Below are 26,782 nucleotides of genomic sequence, written 5' to 3'. Positions count from 1 at the left end.
AGACCATTTTATGTCATAATTGGCAGTCATTTATACCACTAGGACATATGCTTTATTTGCCACAATTTTCTAGTTACCTCTAAGTACCATTTGAATAATAAAATCCGAACACTACCACTGCCCAGAAAATAAAACAAAATACCTGGTTATTTTACCAGACTATGTCTACAGAATTAATTATTTAGAATTTGCAAGAGATCAAATAACCTTTGCAAAATTCAAGGAGGAAAAGTATCAACTTCTGAAAAATGAAAACCACCCAAATGAAATTCTGATTTTTCCTAAGTTGGCTAACCCTCAAAAAAAAAGTAAAACTATAAGAGGTAATTAAGACAAATAAAAAAGTAATGATTATATTTATGTGTCAAGGATAAAAAGACTAAATTATTTTTGAAAAAGGAAACTGTATTTTATTTACTCATTCATATTTTAGATCCAGAACCAAAGAAAAGCAATAAAGTTGGTGAAAGACTCATGCAACCCACAATGCTGCCCCCATAAAAAATATTCCAAATTAATTTCTGGCCACAAATTCTATTTTTACAGCATGTAATTGAAACCAGATTACCTTTGGTTTTTCTAAGCCACCCCCCCGCACCCCTAGAGAGGGGGCTAAAAAGAATGTAGTGTAAGTGAATCTTGAAAGATATCCTTGGATTCTGCTGTCTCAAATACAGTTTGCTGCAAAAAGTCTTTGCCAACTAAACTATCATTACCTTCCCCGATGCTAAGGTTGAAAATCAGCATCTTGATTATAAGCCTAACTTTCAAGTTTCTAACTCAGCTGCAAAATATTTTCCCAACTAAACCTGTGGTGTTCCAAAAATATATACTATGCAGCAATTTCTAAAGTTATAAATGTCTTGGCGCATTTGGCATGCTCGCTTAATTCCAAAATCATTAAAGAGACACATTTAGTGAAAAAGTATCTCACAACCAGCCATATCTGGGATAATGAGGAAAAGAGGAAAATTATCATAATTAAATTCTAAAAGTTGCCAGCAGTAGCTAAAAAAATAATATTCTTAATGGAAAACGTTGGGTATGACTTCGTAGCTTCAAATGGCCTAATTCACTTACATGTATAATAACTGCAAAGACGCCCGTCCACACACCACTCCGGAATTAATTAAAGAAATGTAGCATAGAGAAGTCTGGGGTGTTGACTTTACCAGCCAGGTTTTAATTGAAGTTCCCCAGCACTTAGTTGTCCCTGATATTAGTGTCACTTATAATATGTAGGAGTATGAAACTTGCAACACACCCAGCCCGGAGCTGGAAGTGGAGGAGGGCGAGCAGAGGCTGCCTGGGCAGGGCTCCCAGAGCGCCATTACCCGCCGCGGCCACACCATGCGCTTTATGTTGTAAAAGCTCGGGGTTTCAAATATTCCCCGGGTCTTCTCTTCCGCAGGCATGCATTTTAAAAAATAAACCACACTAGGGCACTTGGGGCAAGAGAGTTGTGAAAAGATCTGCTTTTTGGAAATGCAGAGCTAGCGGCTGACTCGCTGACCTAAGTCATGGCGTCCTGCAGCCAACACTTTTTTTTAATATTATTTTAAAGTAAAACACAAAATAGAGGGCGGAAATGCAGAGCAGCTCTCGGTAGGCATTTTTCGATGGCAGAGACAAATGACAGGAGGGGGGAATGAATCGGGTCGTTGATGAGGCTCTGTAAAGGGCATTTGAAAGATCGGGATGTGTCCCCAGCCAGCGCCAACCGCCCACCTGGAAGTGGCGAGCTGTGCTCAGGGCTACCCGGCCGACCCGCAAAGCCCCTCTGCTGCCAGGGAAAAGCCGAGGTCAGGGGCGCGTGCAGCTCTTGCAGGGTGAATGGCCCCGGGCTCGGGGCGCTAAGCACCTGGCTTCAAACCAAGCAAGAGCCCGGAGGCCTCACCAAGTTCTGGTTATCCGGGTGGGCTCTAGAGCTAGGCCAATGGGTTAACTCCGCTCCACCGCTTGCTGTGTGACCTTAGACATGTTATTTAACCTCTCTGTGCCTCAATTTCCTCCTCTAAAAAATGGAGTTAAAAACAGAACCCAGGCAGGACGCATTGGCTCACGCCTGTAGTCCCAACACTTTGGGAGGCTGAGGTGGGCGGATCATCGGAGGTCAGGAGTTCGAGACCAGCCTGGGTGAAACCCCGTCTCTACAAAAATTAGCCAGGCATGATGGCGGGTGCCTGCAATCCTGGCTACTCGGGAGGCTGAAGGGGGAGAATCGCTTGAACCCGGGAGGCGGAGGTTGGAGTGAGCCGAGATCGCGCCATTGCACTCCAGCCTGGCCCACAGAGTGAGGCTCCGTCTCAAAAACAAACAAACAAACAAAAAACAAAACAAAACAAATAAAAAAACCAGAATCCACTCTAGATGGGAGGGGGAAGCCAATAAGGTCCGGAACTGAATTTGTCCTGCAGTAAGCTCTGGACAAGTGCCCCTGTTAATTTTCTATTATTGATGCTGTCTCTCCGTCCTTGCGCCCCCTGCACACACGCAGAGGCCGAATGCTTTAGAGCTCAGAGCAGCCCGATCATTTCTGCTGCTCCAGCCCTGGCGCCTGGCACAGAGCAAGCGCTGGGTGGAACCTGCCGAGGGAAGTGAGATTGGAAAGGACTTGACCACGCTCGGGAGGCGCCCCTGGCCGAGGTCTCAGGTGGCCTGGGGAGTCCTGGGGCCTTCGGCGGGGTGTGGGGGCAGATGTAGGGTTAGGGTAGGGTTGGCCGCAGGCCGCATCCCGACATGCTAAGCGTTCATCCCTCCGCAGTGGGGACCACCCCATCCCCAGCCCCCGGCAGCCTCTGGATCTGCCTGGCGCTCCTGGGGAAGAGGGGCCTGGAGGCTGGGGTGGCGGGGTCGGAAGGGAGCCTGCGGCGGCTGCGCTTCTCCCCTGGCGCGGCCGCTCTACCTGCAGCAAGTGCGATCCCAGCTCCTTGGCGACGCTGTCCAGGGGCCCGGCGCGGCTCGGCTGTCCCCACGCGTCTCCTAAACCTGGACGAGGGACGAAAGCAAATCGGTAAACTGCAGCGCCCAGCCCGATGCCTGGGCGCCAGGCAGGTCACGCGGAACCCCTGCACCCTGCCAGCCCTCCCCACGAGTCCCGCGCGTCTCCCCGCCGCCTCCCCGGCTCCGGAGCCGCCATCTGTGCTCTCGCCGTCGCCCCTTTGCCCTCGGTTAAAAAGAAAAGGCCAGGGGAGAAATCCCCGCAGCGGCCGGCAGCCCGGGCGCCCGTGCGAGCCTGCCAGGTCCACAGCTCCCGCGGGTCGCCCACGTGCTCATGGCCCTGAAATTGCCGTTTTATTTGAAATGCCACAAAGTAATCTAATCTGCTTTGAAATCGCCATTCTCGTGGCCAAACGGGGATATCGATTTGACCCGTAAATATTCCCCCAAGGACCCTCCTTCCCTCCCTCCTTTCTTTCCCTGCTTCTCCGGCAACTCCTTGTTTCCCAAAGGCAGACAGGCTGAGACAGAAAGTCCCCGCCGCCCAGGAGGCAGCTCCTCCCGCATAAAAAACCCCCTACACGCTACCCCTCGGGCTTCCCAGCTCTCACAGGCGCCCCGCGAGCGCGGTCCTCCTTCCAATCCGAAACCTTCTGCCTGGGAGGGGTTTACCTGGGGGCTCCCCGAGAGCAGACTCCAATCTGCCGGCGGTGGGAGAGGGATGGGCCACAGGCCGAACTGGAAAGGGTCTCTTGACACACAATTAGGGATCCCCAGCCTCCTCCGCTCAACAGGCCTCCTGCCCTTCTTCACCACCTCCGCAAAAGCTACCAACCAGTGTTGCGCACCAGGGGAAAGAGAGCCCTTCCCGTCAGGGCTCCCCTCCTGCTGCACCCTCGGCCTGACTGCTGCGCCCCGCGAGACCCCAGGCTTCCCCTGCACAGTCCGAGGAAGCAGAAAGCCGGGCGAGGCTGCGGCGCTTAGCGCGGGCTGGGACAATTCCCGAGCCCTCCCCGGAATCTTTCCGCCGGGAGTCTGGCCGCAGACCCTCCACTAAGCGCCGTGGCTAGTGGCTGCAGCGCCAGATGGCGAGGGTCTGTGCACCGCCTGCACCTCAACCTCCCCGGAAGACAACGCGCCCGGCGCCTCCCGGCCTACGAGCCTAGAGCCCGACCCCTGGCTGCGACCTCTGCGAGGCGAGCTGCGGGCGCTGCTGGCGCGTCCCCCGCCCCAACCCACGATGCCCGCCCCCCATCCCAGGAACTGCGGGCCAGGCCCAGCCCCAGGCCCAGCCCCAGCCCCAGCCCCCTACTGCCGGCCTGCGTGCGGTGGTGCCGCGAGCACTGAACCAAAGGTAGGAGCCCCCGGGCAGCGCGGGATACGAGGGACGGGGAACCTGACCAGCCATGGAGATCCTGGAGACCGTTCCTGGGGCCGCAAAGCCCTTCCAAGCGGGCAGCCCCGAGTGGGTTCCCGAGGAGTCGCCGTGCAGTCACCCAGAGCACCCTGGGTCTCTCAGCCTCCCCGGGAACGCTCTGGGCATCGCGGTCTCTGGAAGCGTAAAATGCACCTCGGCCCAGGGCAGCGGCTTCGCAAACCCTTCCCTATTCGGCAACTAAAATCTTAAAAAAAAAACAAAAAAACAAAACAAAACAAAAACAACAACAAAACAACAACAACAACAACAAAAAACTATTCTGCAGTTTAAAAAGGGATGACCTTTAGTTTCTCCTCCTGGGCTCAAGGAATTAGGGGCTTATCCTGGCTGAGGAGGTGGCTAATTTCCACATACACTATCCCGGGAATACAATCACAGCTCATTATCCGGGGGCCCCCAGCCTCCACCACGGGGGCACTGGTGGCTTTTTAATCCCGGGAAATCGCGCTCATCCCGCATCACCACCGTAATCACAGCAGCACTCCCCGTGCTCTCACCAGCAGGTCCTTCCTCCCAGGCCTCGGGGCGGCAGCATTTACAACTGTTAACCAGCAATGGCAAGAACCAAAATGTGAAGGTCCTGGGATTTGGTGAAGTAAGACTTTACTAAGGACCCAGGAATTCTAATTTCCAAAAAGGGACAAATGCACTCTGGCAGTTGTCCTTTTCTCTGCTGCTGGGTCGTTCCTGGGGTTGGGTAGTTGTCCTGGAGCCATCTTTGCCCTGTGCAGTGCTAACGGTGAACGTGGCCCCTGGGCCCTGGCTTCTTGCAAAGCCCATGGCGGGAAGACTTGGGGAGAAATCTGCACCTAGGGAAATGAAACTCCAGACCAGACTCCGCTGCCCGGGATCTCCTGAAAGCCTCCTCGAAGGCCCTGGCTCTACATGCAAAAGTGCACTAGGCACACGGGACAATTTTCTGTATGATTCAAATACCCGCACACTTCAAGATAACTTGTTCTCTTTTAGATCATTATAGTTTTTCTGTAATTCCCCAAAGCCTCTGCTTTGCCGGCAGAGATTTGGTGCAAACGTCCCTTTCCCACCTGGTGGAGGAGGTCTGGTGCTAGATGTTCCTCCCAAGCACCTCTGCCTCTAGGCCACCCCACCCGGGGGCGGTGGCGCTGCCAGCTGTTCCATTAGAAACCAATGCGGGCGAGGCTTTTTCACTCAGCCCATAAAAATCTACTTTGGTCTAAACGCAGAGACTAAATAAAGATTTGTAACGAAAGAAAATTGTCTTGGTACTGTAAAGTGATATACACTCCCACGAAAGTGAGGCACTGAGCACGTGGCCCTTATCTGGACCTAAGGAAGGGCTTTATTTCAAAAATAAGGGGTGAGAAGAGTCTGTGCTAGGCGCCTCGGGGTTAGCGGCTCCCAGCACTCACTGCTCTCCTGGAGCACCAGGGGTCCCCAACCCAGGGGTGGGGGTGGGGTGGGGGTGAGGGAGGTGAGGTTGGGGCTGGGGGGAGGGGAGCTCCCTGCACCCCTGCAGAGCACTGCAGGACCTGTGGGGACGCTGTGCTGTTGGAAGTCAGGGATGGCCAGGTTTCTGGGACCCCCAGGGAGAAATGGAGGGAAAGGGAGCCAGCGCCTCATTCCTGCCTGCCCCCCAGCACCTGCGAGTGTGTGCATGTTGGTCCCACACCCTGCCTGCCGTTCCTCACACCACAGACACTGCCTCCAAGTGATCCCTCCTCTTCCGAATCTGGCCCTGGGGGTACCTCCAGATGCAGGTCACAGACCATAAACAGCACCACACCCACAAGACTATTTGGGAGCAAACGGGGAGATAGTTCCTGCACTGTGAGGTGGCCGTCCCCCTTCATGAGGGCACCTAAGGGAGACCTGTAAAGGAGGCAGCCAGCTTTGCGCCTTCCTCTGGGTGGTGGCAGGGACTGTGGGTCCAGCCCAGGACACAGGACCTGGACTGTGGTAGGAACACCAGGTTAGACGATTCTCTCACTGCCCCTCCGGCAACCTCAGGCATCTAAAAACGGTGACAAAGTCTCCTCACAGGGTTCTTGTGAATATCAAATGCGGTTAACAACAAGAAGGTGCCAGTCCCTAATCCCAGCCCTCCATGGAAAATCGGACTTGGGAGTGTGGAAAATCCAGAACGGTTTGGGAGCCCCCACCTGGGTGCAGGGGTCTCACCTCCTCCCGACTCCCCCTCCTTGCTTTAAGACGCCAGCTGGGCCCGTCTCCTCGGTCTGATCTCCAGAAGGGCCCGACCTCTAACCTCTATTTCTCACCTCCAAAATGGGATTTTTGTGGGATTAAACGAGCGCGGCCCAGCCCGAAGCCCCGGTGTTTGCCGGGCTGCCATCACTTTGTGCCGCCCTCTCTGGCTTTCCCACCGCTTCCCTGCCTGCGGCCTCTCCTCCCCCAATTACCACCCGCCCCAGGGGGAGCTGGGGTAGGGGAGGGGAGAGGGGTGTCTCTGGGGAGCGTGACCTCTGGCGCGTTGCCGGCCATCTGAGGACGCAAGGTCTCACTTTCGGATTGCAAACCACTTCAAAGTCAAGACGGATATGTGCGTGGCAGGAGAGGAGGCTGAGGACCGGGAGAGGAGGGTGAGGACCGGCTGCCTCTTCCGCTCCCTGCTCCACGCAAGCACATTTTGGGATCCTGGAGCTTTCTGCGCAGGCCGCCTCCACAGCTCCGCCACCCCCGACCTCGGCGTTTACGACCCAGAAGCCGCAGCACGACCCCCTGCAGAGGCGGTAGGCTCAGGGGGCTCCCTTGGGAACACCAGGCGCCGGGAACCTGTGCCAGGGCGTAAGGAGGGAGTTTGGGGCCAGGTTCTTGCCTCGTTGCTCTAGGACAGCCTATAGCTTGAGCCTCTAAGCCTCCTTTCCCCACAAAACGATCCCAGTAAATTGTCGCAATTTGGGGCGCCTCTGCACGCTTCAATCCTTCTCCCGCCTCGGAGCCCTCCTGTTCTCCCCGGGGTCCCTGAAAAGCCCGCTTCTTGCGCCCTTTTCCAAACTGGGGAGAGGGTGAGAAGGGGGTGGTCGTGGAGACGCCCCAAGAAAACCTCCCGCGGCCGATGGGGAGGGGCAGGGAAGGAGGCTCCTAGCGTGGCCGGGCGTGTCGCCCGCGGGTGTCCTACGTATTCTGAGGACAGACAGAAGGCCCGGTGCCCCCATTGCCGGTGCCCAGACCTGGGGAGTTCGGACGCCGCCCCAGCAGCTGCTGGCTCCGAGGAGCGTGGCACCCACAGCCGCCCGGAGGTTCCCTTTCCGTCCCGGGGTTCAGGGATACAGGTCCTCCTCTAGCCCCGCGCTGAATCTGCAGCGCGCGCTCCACTTCCTCGCCTGCAACGAAAGCACAGGCCCTGTGTCCGGGTGTCCCCTTTACCACTTCCCGGATTGTCCCCTCTGCGCCTGCGGGCTTTCCTTCCTGGATCTCCAGCTGCAGCCTGGCAGGCTTCAAAGCAGAGACGGGGAAAGGGTTGTAAAAAATCTACGTTGTTCTGTTAAACAGTCGATCTTTAATAAATCTGCATTTTTTCCCTCGGAGGTAGAGAATTGCCTCACATCTCTGATGCCCTGACGGGTATAGGGGTGAGTTTCTCCTCACCTAACTCTCCAAATCAAGTCGCTTTGATTCCGGGAAACAATTTCTAAGATAACCCGGCTTCTCGTGGCATGCTCAGGTGGAAGTGGTGATGGGGGCATCTGCAGCTGAATTTAAACCCAAAGGCACCCAGGCACTGGAAGAGCTCAGACCTTGAACACCACCTCTTTTTGTGTGGGTGAATGACAGTTTCTGGAGTAGCAATTCCTTCTCTCTTTTTCACCCACACCCATCTTGGATCTTTCGGGTTGGGGAAAGGGAGATGGGGAGACTCAACCTTGGTTTCCAACTTCACTACTGAGCTGGGTCCTGGGACCAATCTGTTGTGCCAGGTTTGCAGTGGCACTGCTGAGTCTGGTGCTGGAGGCCCTGTCTCTGACCTCCGACGGGCAGAGGCTGACCTGTGTCCTGCTGCCTGTAGTCAGAGCAGCTATGGCCAGGGAGCAACCAGAGCTGGCCTGCCAGGATGCCTTCGCAGTTTCCAAAGCCCCTGTCTCCAGAACGGAGGGCCACACTTTGGGAAGGGCTGGCTCACCATCAGACCTCAGCGCTGCCCCAGCCCCGAAATTATCTTAACCACCCTCCAAGACTCATCAAGTTTTCCATTTCGAGCCCGTGTCCAAAGTCAGCCTTGCTCTCCTGTCCTCTTCCCAGCCCTATCTACCTCCAATTTATTAGTTCACTGTCGAAGGGGAGAAAAGGTGGTCACCGAGAAAGCAGGGGTCTTCAAAGTCCAGGCAGTGAGTCCTCCATCCCTGCCATTCAAGACTCCTTTGAACCAGGGAATATGGAGAACTCACAGGAAGGGGTGAGTGGCGTAGGAAGAACTCTTAGGATTCCCCCCTCACTGCACAGCTTTTGCTTGTGGGACCTCACCCTTCATCACAGCAAACCTGTGCATTGCAAATGGGCCCATTTTACAGACAAGGAGACCAAGGCCGAGTAGCGCAGCATGACAATGGGGCCTCAAACCTGGCTGTAAATGTTGAAAGCATCCCCAAGCCCTTGAACTGGCTACCAAGTGGGGTGCTTATCCTGGTTCTGGTGGTCACCCTCTGCCTTGCACACAGGGACCCCTCTGAGTTCCTCCTTCTGTCTTAACAACTGAGGAGATCTATGTTAAAAGGAACAGAGGCTGGCAGCCTCCTGGGTGCAGTGGAGTGAGAACATGCCCCACAGGACCGCAGTGGCAGCAACTGGCCTGCTATTGCCCTTGTATGGAGGCTTGGGAAAGGCCTGTGTCATGTCTGGCCTTAATTTCCCCAGGTATGAAGGGTTAATCTGGTGATCCTTGCAGTTCCTTAGGACTATGCTATTCTTTTTTTTTTTTCTTCCCAGAGTCCTAAGCTGGTCTCTAGATTCTTTACCCCAGCAATCCACTTGCTTTGAGACAAGATCGCCCTTGGCGGATCAATTCCTCATGGTATTTTTCACCTTGCAGCTGAGAGCCCGAGGCGATCTGAGAGACCCTGCCACAGCCCGGGACCACCCTGGCCCTAAAACCTCCCTAGGGCTACCACCCTGGCCCTGGCAGCTCAGACAGATCCTATTCCAACCCCGCAGCCCCAGGTTCCCTGAGAAGACGTGAAATCAATCAAGATGCCACTCCACTGCCACTCTTTGGAGCTACTGGAAGGGTGACCAGTTTGCATAAATGGACTCCAGTTTGCATAATGGAGGTCTTTCTAAACGCGTCTTCTTCCTCTGCCCCAAGCTCCCAGCTTCCCTACTCCTCAGCCCCAGACTGACTGAGGGCCAAGGCCCCGGAGCAGCTGTCCTGACGAATTCCAAGGATATGTGTCCACCCGCTCCAGGTCTACCCCTACCCCAGGCATTGCACGAATGGAGGAGGGAGGGACTAAGCCACTGCTCCCTTTCCTTTCCGAGGGGGGACCGAACAGGTTCAGGGCCCTTTCCAAAACTCTAGGGCCAAACAGCTCCCTTCCAGAGTGCCAACTTCCAGGGTCACCCCCCCCCAAAAGACACACAGGAAGCCCCTCAACTGCTCCCAAACCTGCCACCAGTGCAAGCTGCTCAAGGCCTGACCCCCAGAAGGACCACCCCCGCCCAAACTCAGGACCCAGCAGTTCTGAGCCCAAATGCCTGGAGACTTGCTTTCCACAGCCAGAACGCACAGACCCGGTTTAAATGTGGCTGAGCGGTACACCCACCACTTCGCAGCTTTTAACAGGCTCTCCTGGAAATCCCTCAAACAGCCAACAGCTTTTGAGCAGCCATGTTTTCTCAGCTCTCCCTTACTAATTTCTGGTTTAATTGAAATCATTGACCACAAATCATTAAATCTTTGGATTGTTTCTTCGAAGGCTTTTTCTATTTCCAAAGGGGGCAGAAGGCAGTGAGTGCCCTCTTGTCCGGATTCCACACCTACTTTGTTGCATGCGGTTAAGAAACGGCTCATCCCAGCAAACCAGTTACCACCACGCCTCCCCGGAAGGAAACTCATAAAACTGAATGTTCTTTTAATTTCCCCTGAAACATCAACCGGAGTGGAATCATCCCTAGTTCTCTGCCAAGGGGTCACCCTTGAGCAGACAAGTAGCGACCACCTTGGGCAACAGCTCTTAGCTGGAGGGGCTGGGACTGGGGTATCTTTGCCACGTTCCGAGTAGGAAAGGGAGGAACCTGCGCTGGGCTGAAGGACCGCTGCGCCCGAGAGGAGAGCCCCCCGCGGCCGCGCGGTAGGGCCGGGTGGCACAGGAGAGGCCAAGGGTCCGCTTCCAGCCCCCTCCGCTGCCGGGTGCTCCCGGGTCAGCCCGCGCCTGGCTCCTTGGCCGGGGAGCCGCGGGGCTGGAGGCCGCGCTTGCAGATCGTCTCTCTGCGCTCCATCAGGGAGGCGCCGAGAAGCGCAGCTCCAGACCCAGCGCCCAGCACAAATAACAGGCTTGGCAGCGGCGAATACAAAAGGTCGTGCTTTCCGATTTCGAGTAGAGTGCCTGGTGGGGATGGCGCTATGGAGGCGCCCTGCGGCCTAGGGACACCTGTCGCCTGTTCTGCACCGACCGTCCGGCGCCCTGCGGCGGAAGTTGTCTCCCTACCCCGGCACTGGCTCCCGGGGCTCCAGAGGCCGGCGCAGCCCTCCCAGCTCCTGGGCCCAGAGGACCCATCAGACCCCTGAGCAGCGCGCCTCCCAGCAAAGAGTCAAATCCTTCGGGCCAGGCCGCAGCGCCCCCGCTGGGAGCAGAGGCGCTGGAAGACGCGGCCCCGAACGCTTGGGACGCCAAAAACGAACGTTGTGGTGACCAGGCCTTCCTGAGACCTGCTGCTCGGAGGTGCCTGGCCGGGCAGCCCCTGTCACCAGCGGCAGCCGGCGTGGGCGGCGGGACAGCCCACCCAGCGCGCCACCATTTCTTCCTGTTCCGAGTCTTCGGGACCGCGTGTCCCAGCGCCCCTGGCCCACTGGCACATTTTCAGTCCTGAAAAGAACGGCAGCGCTCAGCTCTGTCTGCCATTTTTCGAATTAATCGGCCCCCTCTCTTTCAGCCGGATCTCAGCTCACCAACGAGGGGGACGGGTCTCTCCTGCCCTGACTTCCCGCACCCCAGCCTCACGAGAGGGCCCGGCTCAGCACAAGTGTTCGCTCTGTAGCCTCAGCCTGCAGTGCCTGGGCCTCACCGGGATCCCCGCTGACTCGCAGAGCCTGAAGCTGACCCTCCTTTACCTCCTCCAGGAAGAGAAAAAAAGAGGGAGGAATGAAGGAAAAATAAAGGGAATTGTAGAAAGAAAAGAAAGAAAGGAAGGAGGGATAAAGAAAGGAAGGGATGGGGAAAGAAAGAAAGCAAAACAAAACCAGGGTGAACTTCCAAAGAAAGGAAGAAAGGCAGAAAAGGAAAGAAAACAAACCAATGCATTGGCAAAGGAAGGAAGGAGGGAGGGAGGGAGGGAGGGAGCAAAGGAAGGAAGGGGAGAATGAAAGAAAGAGGAAGAAAGAAAGAAAGAAAGAGAAAGAAAGAAAGAAAGAAAAGAAAGAAAAAGAGAGAGAGAGAAAAACTAAACCAAACCAGAATGCATTGGCGAAAGAAGGAAGGAGGAAAGGGGGAAAGAACAAAACCAGAAAGAACTCACTGGCCGTGCGGGCTGGGGGACTGCCTGCCCCTGGAACAATTCGTAATTCGCCCTCACCCAGCCCTGGGCCAGGAGAGGGTTTGGACTCCTGGGCCACCAAGGCCCTGGCCCCTCACCCCAAGCCAGCGCCGAAGCCGAAGACCCTCACGCAACCTCCCTCAGACGCCCCAGCTCTGGATGCCAGGCCGCGGCAACCCCTCTGGGCGGGTTGGCTTTAGCTTCCCGCCTGGGCCGAGGCCGCCGGGCTCCCCAGCGTCCCCGGCCGCCCACCTGAGGCCTCACCTTCGGGGAAGACGGCGCGCATCTTCAGGTAGCTCGTGGTGAGGCGGATGATGGACGCTTTGTCCAGCTGCGAGGTGATGGCCGACGGCAGCGGGAGCAGCTTGGCCAGCTCGTAAAACTCGCCATTTTCCTTCTCCCTCCTGGTCTTGGCCGCATTCTTGGACTTCTCCTTCATCGCGCCTCGGCTCCGGGCATATTAGACCCGGCCGTGCTCCAGGCCCGCGGAGCCCCCCTCGGGCTGCGGCGGCGGGGATGGGGAATGGGGAGCCAGGAGCCAGGTGAGTCCGCGGAGTCGGCCGCGGGCAGGTGCGGGGGGCCTCCCGGGGTTCCGAGACGCCTCCCTGCAGCCGCTGGGCCTGAGCTCCGAGCAACCCGGCGGCGCCGCCCGCCGCTGCCCGGGGCGCAGGCTCCTCCGGGCTGGACCGTCCTGCAGCAACCGGAGCCCCGTTCCTGCTCGCTCCTGTTTCCTCCCTCCTGCCTCTCCTGCCTCGGCCTTCCTGGGGGCGTGGGGGCGGCCGGCGCGGAGGCGGAGGAGCTGCTTACTCCTTCGCCGAGTGTTCGAACCGGCTGCGGCAAGGCCCCTCCGGACCGGAGGGCGGCATGGGCGGCGGTGGCCGCGGAGCCATGGAGCGGGAGCCCAGCGGAGGGGAGCGAGCCGGAGGCGGCTGGGGCCTGGCCCTGGCCCGAGCGCGCTCTCCTGCCCTTCCTGGCGGCTCCCTGTGCCTGGAGACGCAGCGCCGGAGCCCGTGATCTGTGGCTAGGCGCAGCACCTCCGCTGTCCACGTGCGGCCGAGCCGCGTTTGTTTATGGCGGACCCGCCTTCGGGCGGAGCACTGGCCGCCCGGGTCCCGGGGGGGGGGGGGCGGGAGGGGGGAGGGACCGCGGCGGGGGCTGGGGCGGCGAATCTTGCCTCCGACCCCGCCGCGGCCCTGGAGTCACAGGCGCGCCTTCGCGTCGCTGCCTCCAGGGACTCTCCCGGGAGAGACCCGCGCGCTCCCGGGTTCGGGGAAGTCGCGGTGAGTGCACACGGCGCGCCGCGGGGACCCGCTCCTGAGCGCCGGTCGCCGGACCCCGGAGCTAGGATGGGCGGCGGGGAGGGCGAGGGAAGGATGGGTGCCAAGGCCACCCCTGTGGCTCTCGGGCAGGTCACCAGCAGGCGCGGCCGGGAGGAGGCGGCGCGACTCGTTGGCCAGGCGCCCTGCCAGAGAGCATCGAGCCTTCCGAGGGTGCGCTGGTCCCGCGTCCTCGCCCTCCCGGTGTTGCAGGTCCAAGAGCTGAAAGGGGGAAAGCCAGGAGCCCCCCTCCCCCCATTACACACACACACATGAAAACGGCGTGAGTGGCTCCGAAGTGACCCTTCTGCCCTTTCTGTCCTCGAAACACTAAGGTGAAAAGAGATTGTCGCCTTCTCAGGAGGAGCGGGTGGCCGCAGGGGCTCTCAGGCTAGGGGAAGGGAGGGGCCAGGGAGCCCAGTCGAGTGGCGAGGCCTCTCCCAGGGCGCCGGCGGAAACAGGGCCCAACTGCCAGGGCGGCCGCAAAAGCAGCCCGGTTCAGCGCAGCCGGAATTTTGAGGAATCGTCGTTGGGCGATTAAGGGCCAAGGTCGCTGAGCCAGGGTCACACGGTGGGCGCAGGTGGCGCAGGTGGGGCCCATGGTAATGGGGCAGAAGGCAATTGGAGAAAGAAGACTCCGTTGCAGACGCGGCCACTGGGCATTCCGGAGCTCTCCTTCAGGGCCATTTTGGACCTAGAGTCCTTTTGTCCCCCCTCTGCCCTCCCGGGTCCGGCTCCTGCAGCCTGGAAATGGGTGTGCGGCCCAGAGTCCCCCACGCACCCCTGCAGCGGCGGTCGTATAACCCCACCTCTTCCAGAGTGCAGCTTTCCAGGCCCCCCAGGCCAGAGACAGGCTCCGAGGACGCAGGGCAGTTCCTTACCTTGGCGTCGAGCTCATGTGGGGACTCTCGGCCGTGTGCCACAGGCTGCAGAGCAGTGGAGCAGTGGGGTGCGTGACCTGGAGGTCAGCAGGGGCCGGGAGGACACCGGGCCGCGGATTCGGGCGCGGAGATTTGGGTTCCCGGTGTCACTGCTCTCGCCACTGGCCCGGGATCATGAGCCTGCTGCTCCGAAAACTCGCCGTCGGACAGCGACTGAGTATCAGCTTCCCTCCCCTGTCCCTCCCCTGCGCCAGGAAGGCCTGGCCTTCGGCAACAGTGCCTGCAGCAGGCGCTCCTGACCTTTTCCAGGGACTCCATTGAAGGTCAAAAGTTCGAAGGCGTTCGAAGACGAGCAGGCTCCCTCCAGGGACTGGAAGGTGTGCGCAAACTCGGGCTCGCCCCCTGCCTGTCCCTAGCCCCTTGCGGAGCCCACATCGTGGCCAGGGCTCGCAGGCGTGGTGCTCCGAAACCGCGACGCCACGCGAGCCGGACGCACAGAGTAACAGTGTTTTCCTTTGGGGTTTCGGATCCAGGAGCGCTTTCCTGTTGCAGCGGCTTGAGCAGAGGGCCGTGGGCTAGCGGCGCAGGTCTGCAATGCCCAAGCCTGACGAGTCGGACCCACCTCCGCGCCCAGGATCCCGCTCCTGGCTGCGCTGACAGCTGCCGACTCGGGGCCTCTGGGAGAAGGGGCTCTAAGGGGTTAGAGGCTACGGACCCAGCCCCTGCCGCAGCTTCCGCAGGCGGCCCCCTGAGCCCGCTCTGGCACCTCCTGGGCTTCGGGAGGATTTAATGCGTTTCTCACCCCCACGGCTTCCGACCCTCAATTATGGACCCGGGAGAATTCCTCCCGGGCTTGAAAGGGATTACCCAGATCGCAGAAACATGGCTAAGTGGAAGTGGGAGAAACCCGACAAGTAACAAGAACGGAAACTTTCCTCAAGGCAAATTTCCCGAATTTTACGGGAAAGCGCACTTGTCTTCCCAGGGACAGCCTCTGTTCACGTGTCCGCGAGGCGGGTTCGAAGCGCGCTTTGGGAGGTAGAGCAAGGCGGTGTTTGAAGACTGGAAGATAGGTGGGTGTGAGATACCTCCAGGCCCAACGGCTGCCCAGCAGCTGTCCAAGCAGACATTCTGTACTCGGCTCCCCCAAGCACGCACATCCTTTCGCCGTACACGCGCGCGCGCGCGCACACACACACACACACACACACACACACATCCACACACACACGCAGCTGTGGCTCTGGGGTCCCTGATGGCACCATGCAAAGTACCAAATGTACACGGGAACCTCACCTCGAGGTTTCCCAGGTAGGAAGGACAGGGATGCCTCTGTGAAATCGTGAAGGAAGAAACCCAGCCCTTGGTGGGGGCGCTCCCGGAGCTCTCCCTGCCGGAGGGGGAGCCTCGGGCCCTCCGAAAAGGACACTTAGAGCTAATACCCACAGGCCGTATGTGGGATAGTTAGTATGAAGCTGGAAGCTCTGTTGGAATGGAAAAATACCGGGCAGGTGCTCACTGGAGGGGTCAGGAGCATCGGCGGTGATCGCAGGTTGGGACACCTCCTACGTCTTTCCCTTCTGGCGCGGGGAGAAGAAATTCCTGGTCCAGGTATTGGGCCTAAAGCCGAACGCCCAGCTCAGAAAGCCCGGACCAGCCTCGCGGGCCCCAGTGGGGAGGCAGAGATGGAGCGCAGGACTCTCGAGTCCGAGGCACCGTCAGAAATGGCGATTCACCCACTGGCCCCAAAGGAGCCTGCAGAGTAGGGAATGAACGGAGACTGGGGGCTGGAAAAGGGCGGTGTGGAGAGGGGTCGGACTCACTGAGGTCCAGAGCTCGCAGGGCGTCCCCACCCGCAGTCTGTCCCGCTGCGCGTGCGAGCAAGCCGCCTCGTACCCCACCTCTTAGAAATGTTCCATTAGGAAACTTATCTGGAAGAAATTCAGGCCCCAAGAGGAACGGGGCGGGCCCAGATCGCCTCACATCTGCTTGGATTTTCTGCTTCAGATGCTCCGCAACTGTTCTTCTCCAGGCCGCGCTGGCGCCTACCTGCGATCCATCCCCAGCGGAAACCGACTTTCGCGAGAGACCAAGGGAAGGACTCCGGCCGTTCCCCGCGGGATGGGAGAGGCTATTGCAGTGGCAGCAGGAGATCAGAGACCTTGTCACTAGGGAGGTGGGGGAGGGAGAAGAATTTCCAACCTCTGAAGTGGAGTTTAAGAACTTCCACTGCCCCAGCAAGCAGAGGCAACAGAAAATCCAGGACTGCGTTGATTCAAGCCTATTTGGTTTATACACCGTTGTCTACACCCGCAATCAGTTATGATATTGTTACTCCAGAAAAGTACGCTTGGCCCAGCATCACATATATGACCTTTTCATGGCTGGGAGGATTTTTGGTCTGGGCTATCTGAAATAATTCCTCGATTTTTCCCTCCTTTCCATGTGTAAACCCTGTGGAGACGTCACCAACTGTCCTTGGGGTCATCGCTACTTCCAGAAAGGACCGGAGGACAATCACAGTATTACTACCCACTGCTTACAAATAATTAAAAGTATCCAGAGCAAGTCGGGAATAATTTATTCCTCCAGAGGCCAAGACCCTAATTCGTTCTGTTTGCTGTTTCCTCAAGTAGTAGGGAGAAATTTATGTCTGTTTTTTGCTTCTTTTAATAAATTATTTCACTGGGAGTTACTCCCTGGGAGAGTCTTTTCTTTTAGGTTGGTCAACATGTCTGATTATCTCATTACATGCAGTAACCCCTGGCAGATCGGCCTTTGTGCCCTGGGTCTAGAGACCCCATTAGTCCAGATCCATCACTCCCAACTGGGAGACCACAGCTCTCTCTCCCGCAGGATAGAAGAGGGAAGGATGGAGGAATCCCAGGGGTGGGGGATAATGCCCACCTCCTGGGCCGCTTGTGGGGGCAAGGAGCTGCCTGAAGCTGAGCGTCTTGGTTCATGTGCTTGGACTTAGTTGTCGGGGATAACTTCGGGTTCTGGGATTGGGAGCGAGAGAGGGTCCCCAGGCAGTGCCTCCTATCCCAGGAGTTGCATAGCTGTTGCCCACTTCTCCACTCCCCTCAAGGTGACGCTTTTAGGGGAATAAAAACAGTGTCCTTGGTAGTTAATGATAGTGATTAATTAATTAATGATAGTGACTAGCAAAGTCCTTGAGCGAGCGACCAGAGCTGCACCTGGGTTGCCACACCTTCCTTCTAATTTTACCTGGGGTCGAGGGGTGAGTCCTTTTCCCTGCATTTTCCTTCCCTGTCTCCCAAGCCTGCTCCTCTTTCTTGCCGGTCCCTGAGAAGGCTTCGGGACTTTGGTGGGCCCCTTACGATGCACACAGACATCCAGTGACCGACCTTCAGTGAGGGTGGGGACTCGTCTCGAGCACCCAGGGGTGGCTCCCTAGGCCTGACCATGGATTCTGGGGAAAAGGACAAGGATAAGGGAGCCCGGCGTCCAGCGCCGACCTCATCCCGCTTCCCCTCACCCCCGCCCCCTACGACCTGCCTCCCTCTCCCAGAGGGTTCTCGGCCCAGCTTAACTGAAACGTGGCCTCAAAGTCCTGGGTCGGGGAGAGGCAGCACATCTGCTCCCCAGCAAAGCCCTCCTTTCGGTCTGGAAACATCCCCATGGCTTCCAGAGGGCCCAAGAAGCATCTGGAAACCCCTGCGCTGGAAGAGTCTTAGTCTGGTGTGCACTGAAATTCCTCAGTGGTTACATCAATTGCACACCGTCTTGAAATCTGAAAACCGATTAGTTCATTAATGACGTCGCGAAACAGCCCTTCAAGGACATGAACCAAAAAATCCCGTTGAAGAAACAAAACAAAACCTATCCACCTACGATAAACCTTTCTGTACATCAAGAAAAGCACAAACTACGGGGCTTACATCTTTTTCCTAAGCATATAATAATTGTGATAGCCAACCCTTAATATAGAATGGGGCTGCTATAGTCCTTTAAAGACACAAACTCGTTTGGTTTGAATAATATAGGAGGTCTATTTGCAAAGTAACGCTACCAGCGAGGAATCTATTCCCTAATCTAAACAAATCTGTAAGAAGAGGCACGCTCATTCATTGGAGGTTTAAAGAGAGAAAGTTACAGAAAGGCCGGCGGGCAGGCGGGCCCCGCTGAGCTGGCCCCTCCAGCCAGGCCGGGGCGCGTGTCCACCCCAAACCCGGTCGTGGACATTTTCCCGCTTCGAGCGGATTTTTCTTTTTCTTTCTTTCTTTTCTTTTGAAGGTCAGCGTGAAAGGTGAGTTTTCTGAGAGGTGTGTGCCGGGGAGCCCATTCATTCCTTCCAGGAGGAGGAGACGAAGCCCACGGCCTAGAGCTGCTCCGGGTCAGAGGTTCCGCCGCGCAGGGCGAGCGAAAGCCAGACTTCAGATCTGAGCGGCGGCGGGGCCACGCCGGACGTAGGGACCGCACCCCATCTGGTCAGGCACTGGGGCGGTGGCACTGGGGCGGTGATAGGCCCGGGTCGCCAACTCTCCCCGCCCTAGGCCACACACACCTGGGCTTTGGGAGCTGCGGGCCACACTCGGGCACGCACGCGGCAGGGGCTGCTGGAGCGGTCGCAGGGGCAGGCTTCCCGGTCGCCAGAGGTCTCCTTAATTTCGCAAAAGGGACTCGGGACTCCACCCCCGGCCCTGGGCGCCGGCTCAGCAGGGGATTATTTCAAAGATACAATTATTGGGAGTCGTGGTCCTGCCTTTTGCGCGAAGTCTCGGGACCGCCCGCGTGGTTAGAAACGCAGGCCAGGCAGGTGGGCGGAAGGGGGCGCAGTGTGCACGGCCGCCGGAGCCGCTCGCGCACCTGCAGAAGGGGTCGTTCAGTGCGCGCACACACCCCAGGTAGGGGGCTCGGTGCGCATCCCGCCACGGTCTTGTGCGGTGTTGGGGTGACTTGCGTGACATTCAAGTGAGTGCCCGGGGCCGCGCGGACGTCTGTCCTGGCCCTGACGCGGGCAGCCTCTGTCCGTCTCCCATCCTCCCTCCCACTCTCCGATCAGCCCCCTCTCCGCCCCCACCCTCCCCAGATTCTTCCCGCGCGGGGAGTAAGGACCAGGGCTGGGACCCGCGTGGGGCGGGCGAGAGACTGCGGGACCCAGTGCAGGTGGGTGTTGAGATGTCTGGTGAGAATAAGAAGCCAGTGCTTTCTTAGCTTCGCCAAAGCCCCCAGCGGTATCCCTAGCTCTCGCCTCCTTAGAGTCCTGATCTGAATCCACGCGCTGGAGACTCAGCCTTCTCCGGGGAGACCTGGAGTGGTCCCGACTGGGGAAGGTCCAACGCCCTCCACTGTCCCTCGCCCCTGCCCTAAGCCAGAATTCCTTCTAGGTGCTAGAGCAAATTCCGGAGCAGTCAAAGAGAGTAGCACATTTTCGTGTAAAACGAAAGACTTTAAATTAGCACCTTTTCCAGCTCAGGAATATTTTCCCTGGAGACAGCATCGGCTGCTGGTAACTTCAGGGTGACTGCAAACCGTGAGGTCTGCGAATAATTTTGGTCCCGACTCCAGTCCCCTCTTCATTTTTTAGAGGACGGAAACAAAATAATCTCGGTGATTGCACTATCGCCCTTTCCATCCTGCGAGTGTAGACAAAGACTTTATTTAACCTGACAACGGAATTCTTTTCGGTGCTTCTCTCCCACAAGCTTTTGAACCAGGCAGAGTGAGCCCTCGGGCGCCTTCCTCGGGAGGGCACACAGATTTGCACAGTCAGGGGACCCTTCTCGTGGCTTTTCTCTTTATGGGAGAGGTGGTGGTGGTGCAAGTGTGCGCAGGGCTCAAAGGGGTTGGGCAAGTGCTATTCCGCTCCCCCGGTGGAAGCCAATTAAACCGCTGTATTATGATGTGAGAGACCTATGTTCAATCTTGCATTTAATTTTGGAGAGGTCCTCCTATTTGCCAGGCCCTGCGTTATTGACAAATCTATTTTTTGAATAAATACAAGCAAAAAGAGCACGGAGGTGTCGCCGTGGGAGGAGCGCCATTCAGTGACACAGGTAGACGCTGGCTTCCTCTGGCTAAGCAGCCGGCGCCACGTTCCACTTGCTTGGGAGCTCTCGACACTGGATGGAAAGCCACAGCCTCCAATTCTTTTTAAACAATCTAAACAAGGTTGTGAATCCTGGAATACTCCTGCGTGAATCTGCTTTATTCCTGGATAGTTGGGAGCCGGGGAAGGAAAAAGATAAGCGCTTCTGTTACCCATGCAAAAATAATTTTCGCGTTTATTGGAGTCTACTTAAGGTAATTGACCAGAAAATACCTCCCTGTTTAAGCAACATTAAGGGTGCTCCACTGAAAGCTACTTGACTTATTTGTACTTCTGTTTAGCCTGATCCCTAGCCGATATTTTCGCAGAAGCTGTGAGCTCTGACAGATGCAGGAAAATGGTTTCTAGGAGAGATATACCTGCGAAAAGTATTTGAATTCCAGAGCTGACTCCACTCATCTGTTCTTTGAGAGCGTGTTACTTGGACCCTCCTTGATTGAGTTTCAGTAGCTGGATTTTCGAAAAGTAAATCCCAGAAATGGAAATTCATACTCATTATCTTGCACAAACATTTTAATTTCTAAGTGGCCTGCGTTGGGCCATGGAGCAGGAACTTTTCCTGCTGTAGCCACAGCGATCCCTTAAAAGCTGCAAAACGTCAGCTGAGGATTAGAAAGGCAATAATTTAAACACAGAGAAAATTCCTAACTAGAAGAAAAGAAAAAAGGCTCCAAGTGAAGTTACAAAATTTATATTTGTACAAAACTCCTTTGAACAGTTATTTGACAGTAAACGTCTTTTTCTAGTTATGTTTGTTGATGTGAATTTCTCAGCCACCCTTTTCATGTGCGAATCGTGAGACTCTGGTTCTCAGCAAAGATGACTAATGGATCTTTTAGAAATCCATGCTTTGATTTTCTGTGTTAGCCGTGGAAGCTGCTTCATTTTAGATACTTTATGTGATGGCTGTCAAGGGAATCTTGGGTACAATTTCTCAGGAGTATCTCTAAAAACATTATTCATAATTAAAAACTGATTCATAGAAATCACCAGAAAAATTATGGCACATTATGTTCAAACGTGTTTTTAGGCCATGTGGAATAAATAAAATCATTTTGGTCTGGCTGAGTAATACTGCCTCCCAACCTTCCTCTCATGGTGCCAGGAAGCCCTGATATAACTTCGTAGATTTCAGAACAGCCTGTGTGACATGAGCCAGAAAACATCTGTGTTTTCTCCAGGAATGTTCTCTATTGATAATGCAAGTTACAATTCTGTTCTTTAAAAAACAGCTGAGTAGTGTAGCCCAAGGGGCGGGGAAGGCAGTACTGAAAGGAGTATCTTTAATAACCTTAGGATTGTTTTAAAGAGGGAGAAAGACTATAAGAAAATTCCACGTGATATAGTCTGAAAGATGGAATAAATCCACTGGAACGTAGACCCACCTCATTATAGGCCAGCTGATGTGTCATGGTTTTTTGGCATCTTACTGGTGAAATTCCCAAGAGCAATCATTCTTTTTTTTTTGGAGACAGAGTCTTGCTGTGATACCCGGATGGAGTGCAGTGGTACGATCTTGGTTCACTGCAACCTCCGTCTCCTGGGTTCAAATGGTTCTCATGCCTCAGCCTCCCGAGTAGATGGGACTACAGGTGTGCACCACCACGCCAGGCTAATTTTTGTATTTTTGGTAGAGACAGGGTTTCACCATGCTGGCCATGCTGGTCTCTAACTCCTGACTTCAGGTGATCCACCCACCCCCCACCTCGGCCTCCCAAAGTACCGGGATTACAGGTGTTAGCAACCATGCCTGGCCCCAGGAGCAATCATTTTGCCTCTACACTTTGTTCTGCAGGAAATAGCAGAACATGGAGGTCCCAAGGTATTAGCAATACCAATCCCTTCAGCTGGTAGTTGTGTGAGTATAAACCCCTTCCTGAGGGAGAAGTAGGGCAAGGCTTAGGAAGGCTATTTGGTGGCCTGCAGTTGTTAATGCATCTTCTGAAGTCCTCGGGCTCACAATCTAACTTATCTGGGCATTGGTGGACTGTGACAATGTATATGAGTGGCTAATATTGATTTAGAGAATCAGCATTAAATAGGACAGTTAACTTATTAAATAATCCAAAGTGACGCAGTTGCACTTGCTAAAAATTGTTCCCATTGACCTACCTAAAGCAACGGATGCAATCTCCAGTCTTGTGCACAGTTGCTTGGATGCCTGATTTATCAGACCATGTTCATTCTCTTCACAGGCAACATGGTCATGGAAAGTGTGATGACTTAGCTGGTGCGTGAAGGTGGCTGAAGCAGATAGAGGGTTGCATGTTCCAGGCACTCACTTTCATGTGTGGTCTAGAGCTGGACTAGCCTAGATACAGCTCATGCTTTATGCCGCAAAAGGAATGCAGTTCTTTGGACTGGAGCGCCTTCATGCACTCTTGCCTGCACACCCACTGTTACTCACGGAAACACCCACGTAGTGGCCGCGGTGCCCCAGGCGCTGAGCCAGGCATTCACGTGATAAAAGGGAGCTCCTGCCATGGAGGTGTTCACAGTCCTGACAGTGACGTTAACTGAGAATCTGGCCTGCTTATTCATGCATCTCAAGGGATTTAGAAGCATTCACAGCTCTTGAACAGTATGTAATTCTATTTCCGGTTATTTGTCCAATGGAGATCATTTCTAAGACCAAAAAAGTCTTTTTGCATGAGTATTTGCGTACTGGTTAAAGGTGCAAGCTTTGGTCTTAAATCTAGCTCTGACTTCTCTTTAACCCTCAGTTTTGTTATGTGTACAATAGGATTAATAGTTACCTCATAAGCAGGTTGTTGAGTCTTAACTAAAAAATGATTGACAAATATAATGAATATAAAAGGGCCTACCTAGCACACTGCCTGGAAGAAGGAAGTATTAAATAAGCTGTAGTTGTTATTATTGGCAGTATCGTCAGATTATTATTTATAATATTAAATGTTGGATTCTTAATATTCATAATATAAAACTCTGGAAACAAAGTATCCTAAATAGGTGGGGGGGTTGATTAATTAAATGCATATATATATATCTATGTATGTATATTTAATGAAAAGTTATGTAGCTATTTTAAAATAGTTTAAAAGTTTCTAACATGGTATGGTAAATACCTTTCTATATATAATTGTATTTCCCAGCCTCCCTTGCAGCTAAGGTTCTTGGTATCAATTAGGTGTGACCAATTGGATGCATTTATTCGAGAAGTAAAGTGGCCACCACACTTTGGCTGCCATTGTGGTTTCTGCTGTAAGCACAATCAGCAAATGCTTTTTTTGGATATGTGTGTGCCTGGCAGCATTAGCAGAGGTGCCACAAGGCTCTGAAGCCGGCAGTTCCAGTGGTGGTTTTCAGATCCCTCAATCACAGCTAACAAGGCGGTTGCTGGATTCACCAGTCACAGTGGCAGCTTCCTGATGCTATTATTGGCTGTGGCAGTGCTAACAGCTGCCTTGGCTGGCCAGTTCCGCATGTGATCCATTCCTGGGAAGCCAGTCTAGAGTCTCTACCCAGTCTTTTTAACAGTTTCGTAAGCACCAAAGAGTCCTTCTGTTAAATCTCTTTGTGCTTCAAATAGCTCAATAAATTTCTGGTGTTGGCACCTAAATCTGACTGTTATACCTTACAAATCATTCCAGTCCTATAAAACTCTATGTATTGTATGATCATGATTAACTAAAATAACAACAAAATTACAGGTAGAAAAGTACCAGAAGGATCTTCCTCACAATGCTGATCTTGAGTATCTTTGGGTAATAACACCTTAAGTTACATTTCAATTTACTTTATATTGCCCCCTTGTTTTCTTTTCTTAAATATGGCTTTATTGAGATATAATCATGATCTTAGCCCATTTTCTGTTGCTATAGCTGAATACCTGGGACTGAGTAATTTATTTATTTATTTATTTGAGACAGAGTCTTGCTCTGTCACCCAGGATGGAGTGCAGTGGTATGATCTTGGCTCACTGCAGTCTCTGCCTCCTGGCTTGAAACAACAAAAATTTCTTCTCACCGTTCAGACCAGCCAAAAGTCTGAAATCAACGTATCAGCAGGGCTGCCCTTCCTCCGAAGGCCCTAGAAAAGGGTCCTTCCTGCCTCTTCCGGCTCCTAGTGGCCCCAGGCATTCCTTGCCTCATGGCTGGATTATTCCGGTCTGCCTTTATGTTCACTTGGCTTTTTCCTCGGTGTTTGTGACTTTCATTTCATTTTATTTTATTTTTTTGAGACAAAGTCTTGCTCTGTTGCTCAGGCTGGAGTGCAGTGGTGCGATGTCAGCTCACTGTGTCTCTGCAACCTCCACCTCCCGGGTTCAAGCAATTCTACTGCCTCAGCCTCCTGACTGGCTGGGATTACAGGCGCCCACCATCACGCCCGGCTAATTTTTGCACTTTTAGTAGAGACGGGGTTTCTACTAATAGAGACCAGTTGGCCAGGCTGGTCTTGAACTCCTGGCCTCAAGTGATCCACCCACGTTGGTCTTCCAAAGAGCTGGGAGTTCAAGCATGAGCCATGGGTGCCCAGCCTTCTTTTTTTTTTTTTTTTGAGACAGGATCTCCCTCTGTTGCCCAAGCTGGAATGCAGTGGTGTGACTTGGTTCACTGCAACTCTGCTTACCAGGCTCAGGTGATCCTCCTGCCTCAGCTTTCCAACTAGCTGGGACTACAGGTGCAAACCACCATGCCCAACTAATTTTTGTATTTTTTGTAGAGATGAAGTTTTGACGTGTGGCCCAGATTGCTCTCAAATTCCTGAGCTCAAGTGGTCTGCCTGCCTTGGCCTCCCAAATTGCTGGGATTATAGGCATGAGCCACCACACTTGGCCCGGCCCCATCTCTTAATACTGTTACAATGGGGACTAAGTTTCACCAGGAGTTTTGGAGGCAACAGACGTTCAAACCATAGCAGTCACATACCATACAACTCACCCATTTAAAGTGTACAATTTAATGGCTTCTAGTATATTCGCAAATAGGTGCAAACAACATTATAATTTTAGAACATTTTATCAAAATGTTCTAAAACAAACCCCATACCCTTTAGCTATTAACCTCCTATCCCTCCACCCTGAACACCAGGCCCAAGCAATCACTAATCTACTTTCTGTCTCTACAGAGTTACCTGTTCTGGATGTTTGTATGAATGGAAATATATGTAATAGTATGTGGTCTTTTGTGTCTGATTTCTTTCACTCAGTATAAGGTTTTTCAAGGTCCATCCATGTTGTAGCATGTATTAGAATTTCATTCCTTTTTAAGGCTAAATAATATTCCATTGTATAGATAAACCACATTTTGTTTATCCATTCATCTGTTGATGGACTTTTGAGTGGTTCCCACCAGTTGGCTATTAAGAAGGATGCTGTTACATCCCCGCAACTTTTATTGCCCACGTAGTAATTTTATGATATTTAGTACATTTTGTAATATAAAGAAAATCTGGCCTGGTTAGCTAGTGCAATAAGAAGGGGACAATATTTTGTATATTTTGCCAGTGCAGCACTGGTCCGTTAGCTCATTATACATTAGAAGTCTAAGCCAGGCCGGGTACAGTGGCTTATGCCTGTAATCCCAGTGCTTTGGGAGGCCAAGGCAGGCAGATCACCTGAGGTCAGGAGTTTGAGACCAGCCTGGCCAACATGGTGAAACTCCACCTCTACTAAAAAATACAAAAATTAGCTGGACATGGTGGCGAGTGCCTGTAATCCCAGCTCCTCAGGATGCTGAAGCATGAGAATAGCTTGAGCCCAGAAGGCAGAGGTTGAAGTGAGCCAAGATCATGCCACCGCACTCCAGCCTAGGCAACGGAGTAAGCTCTGTCTAAAAAAAAAAAAAAACAAAAAAAAAAGTCTAAGACAGATCTACAGGCTCCATCTGTAACCCCAGATCAGCAGGCTAGTCTATAAGTGGTGCTCTTGGTCACTAGGAGGGTGGAACAAGGAACTGTAAACCCATCTCCACTGGTAAGGAGTTGGCGCTGGAGTGAGGCAGGACTGATTGCGGTAACATAGTAGAAGTTGTGGGATTCAACTTTTGGTATTTTCACATTAAAATGTCTGTCTACTGGGGGTGCTGGAAATGTTCTATATCTTGATCTGGGTGGTGGTTATATGGGATTCATGTGAAGAGTTCCTTATGTTGTATGCTTAAGATTGGTGCATGTTATTACATTTTACTATATGAACGTTACACCCTGATTAAAGGAGAAATGATAGCTATGTGGTTTCCCCTGGATCTTCCTTGCACTCTCCCATTTCATCTGCTTCTTCCTTTCTGACCATTTCTAAGGGACCTCAGGCTCATGCCACATGGATGGCAAGGGAGGGAGCTGGGAATTTAATCTGGCTCTTCCTGACTTGGTGTGGAGTGCCTCCTTCCTCGGGAGCTCTTCCAATGCCTTGAATCTATGTGATTTTCGAGACTTGGCCTGAACCCATGTGGCCAGTGAGTGCCGGGGCTGGTGTAGGAGGCCAGCT

The 26,782-nt window shown here is 54.0% G+C and overlaps 1 protein-coding gene and 1 long non-coding RNA gene across 2 annotated transcripts in view; one reads left to right on the top strand and one right to left on the bottom strand.

The window, feature by feature from the left end:
* The window catches only part of SIM2 (SIM bHLH transcription factor 2), a 48,894-nt gene extending 36,266 nt beyond the window's left edge, over window positions 1-12,628 (bottom strand). Inside the window, exons 1-2 of the mRNA XM_024239461.3 lie at window positions 12,329-12,628; window positions 2,906-2,988 (exon numbers count right to left, since the gene is read on the bottom strand). Coding sequence (XP_024095229.2) covers window positions 2,906-2,988; window positions 12,329-12,503 — 258 coding nt within the window. The 5' untranslated portion in view covers window positions 12,504-12,628. The remainder of the gene's footprint in view (window positions 1-2,905; window positions 2,989-12,328) is intronic.
* Window positions 12,629-13,261: 633 nt separating this feature from the next.
* LOC134760825 (uncharacterized) overlaps window positions 13,262-26,782 on the top strand; it is a 71,985-nt gene continuing 58,464 nt past the window's right edge. Inside the window, exon 1 of the long non-coding RNA XR_010138822.1 lies at window positions 13,262-13,344. This is a non-coding gene — a long non-coding RNA (uncharacterized LOC134760825). The remainder of the gene's footprint in view (window positions 13,345-26,782) is intronic.

The sequence above is a fragment of the Pongo abelii genome, chromosome 22 (genome assembly GCF_028885655.2).
Source record: "Pongo abelii isolate AG06213 chromosome 22, NHGRI_mPonAbe1-v2.0_pri, whole genome shotgun sequence".
Taxonomy (NCBI): Eukaryota; Metazoa; Chordata; class Mammalia; order Primates; family Hominidae; genus Pongo; species Pongo abelii.
This window is presented reverse-complemented; position numbering and strand designations above follow the sequence as displayed.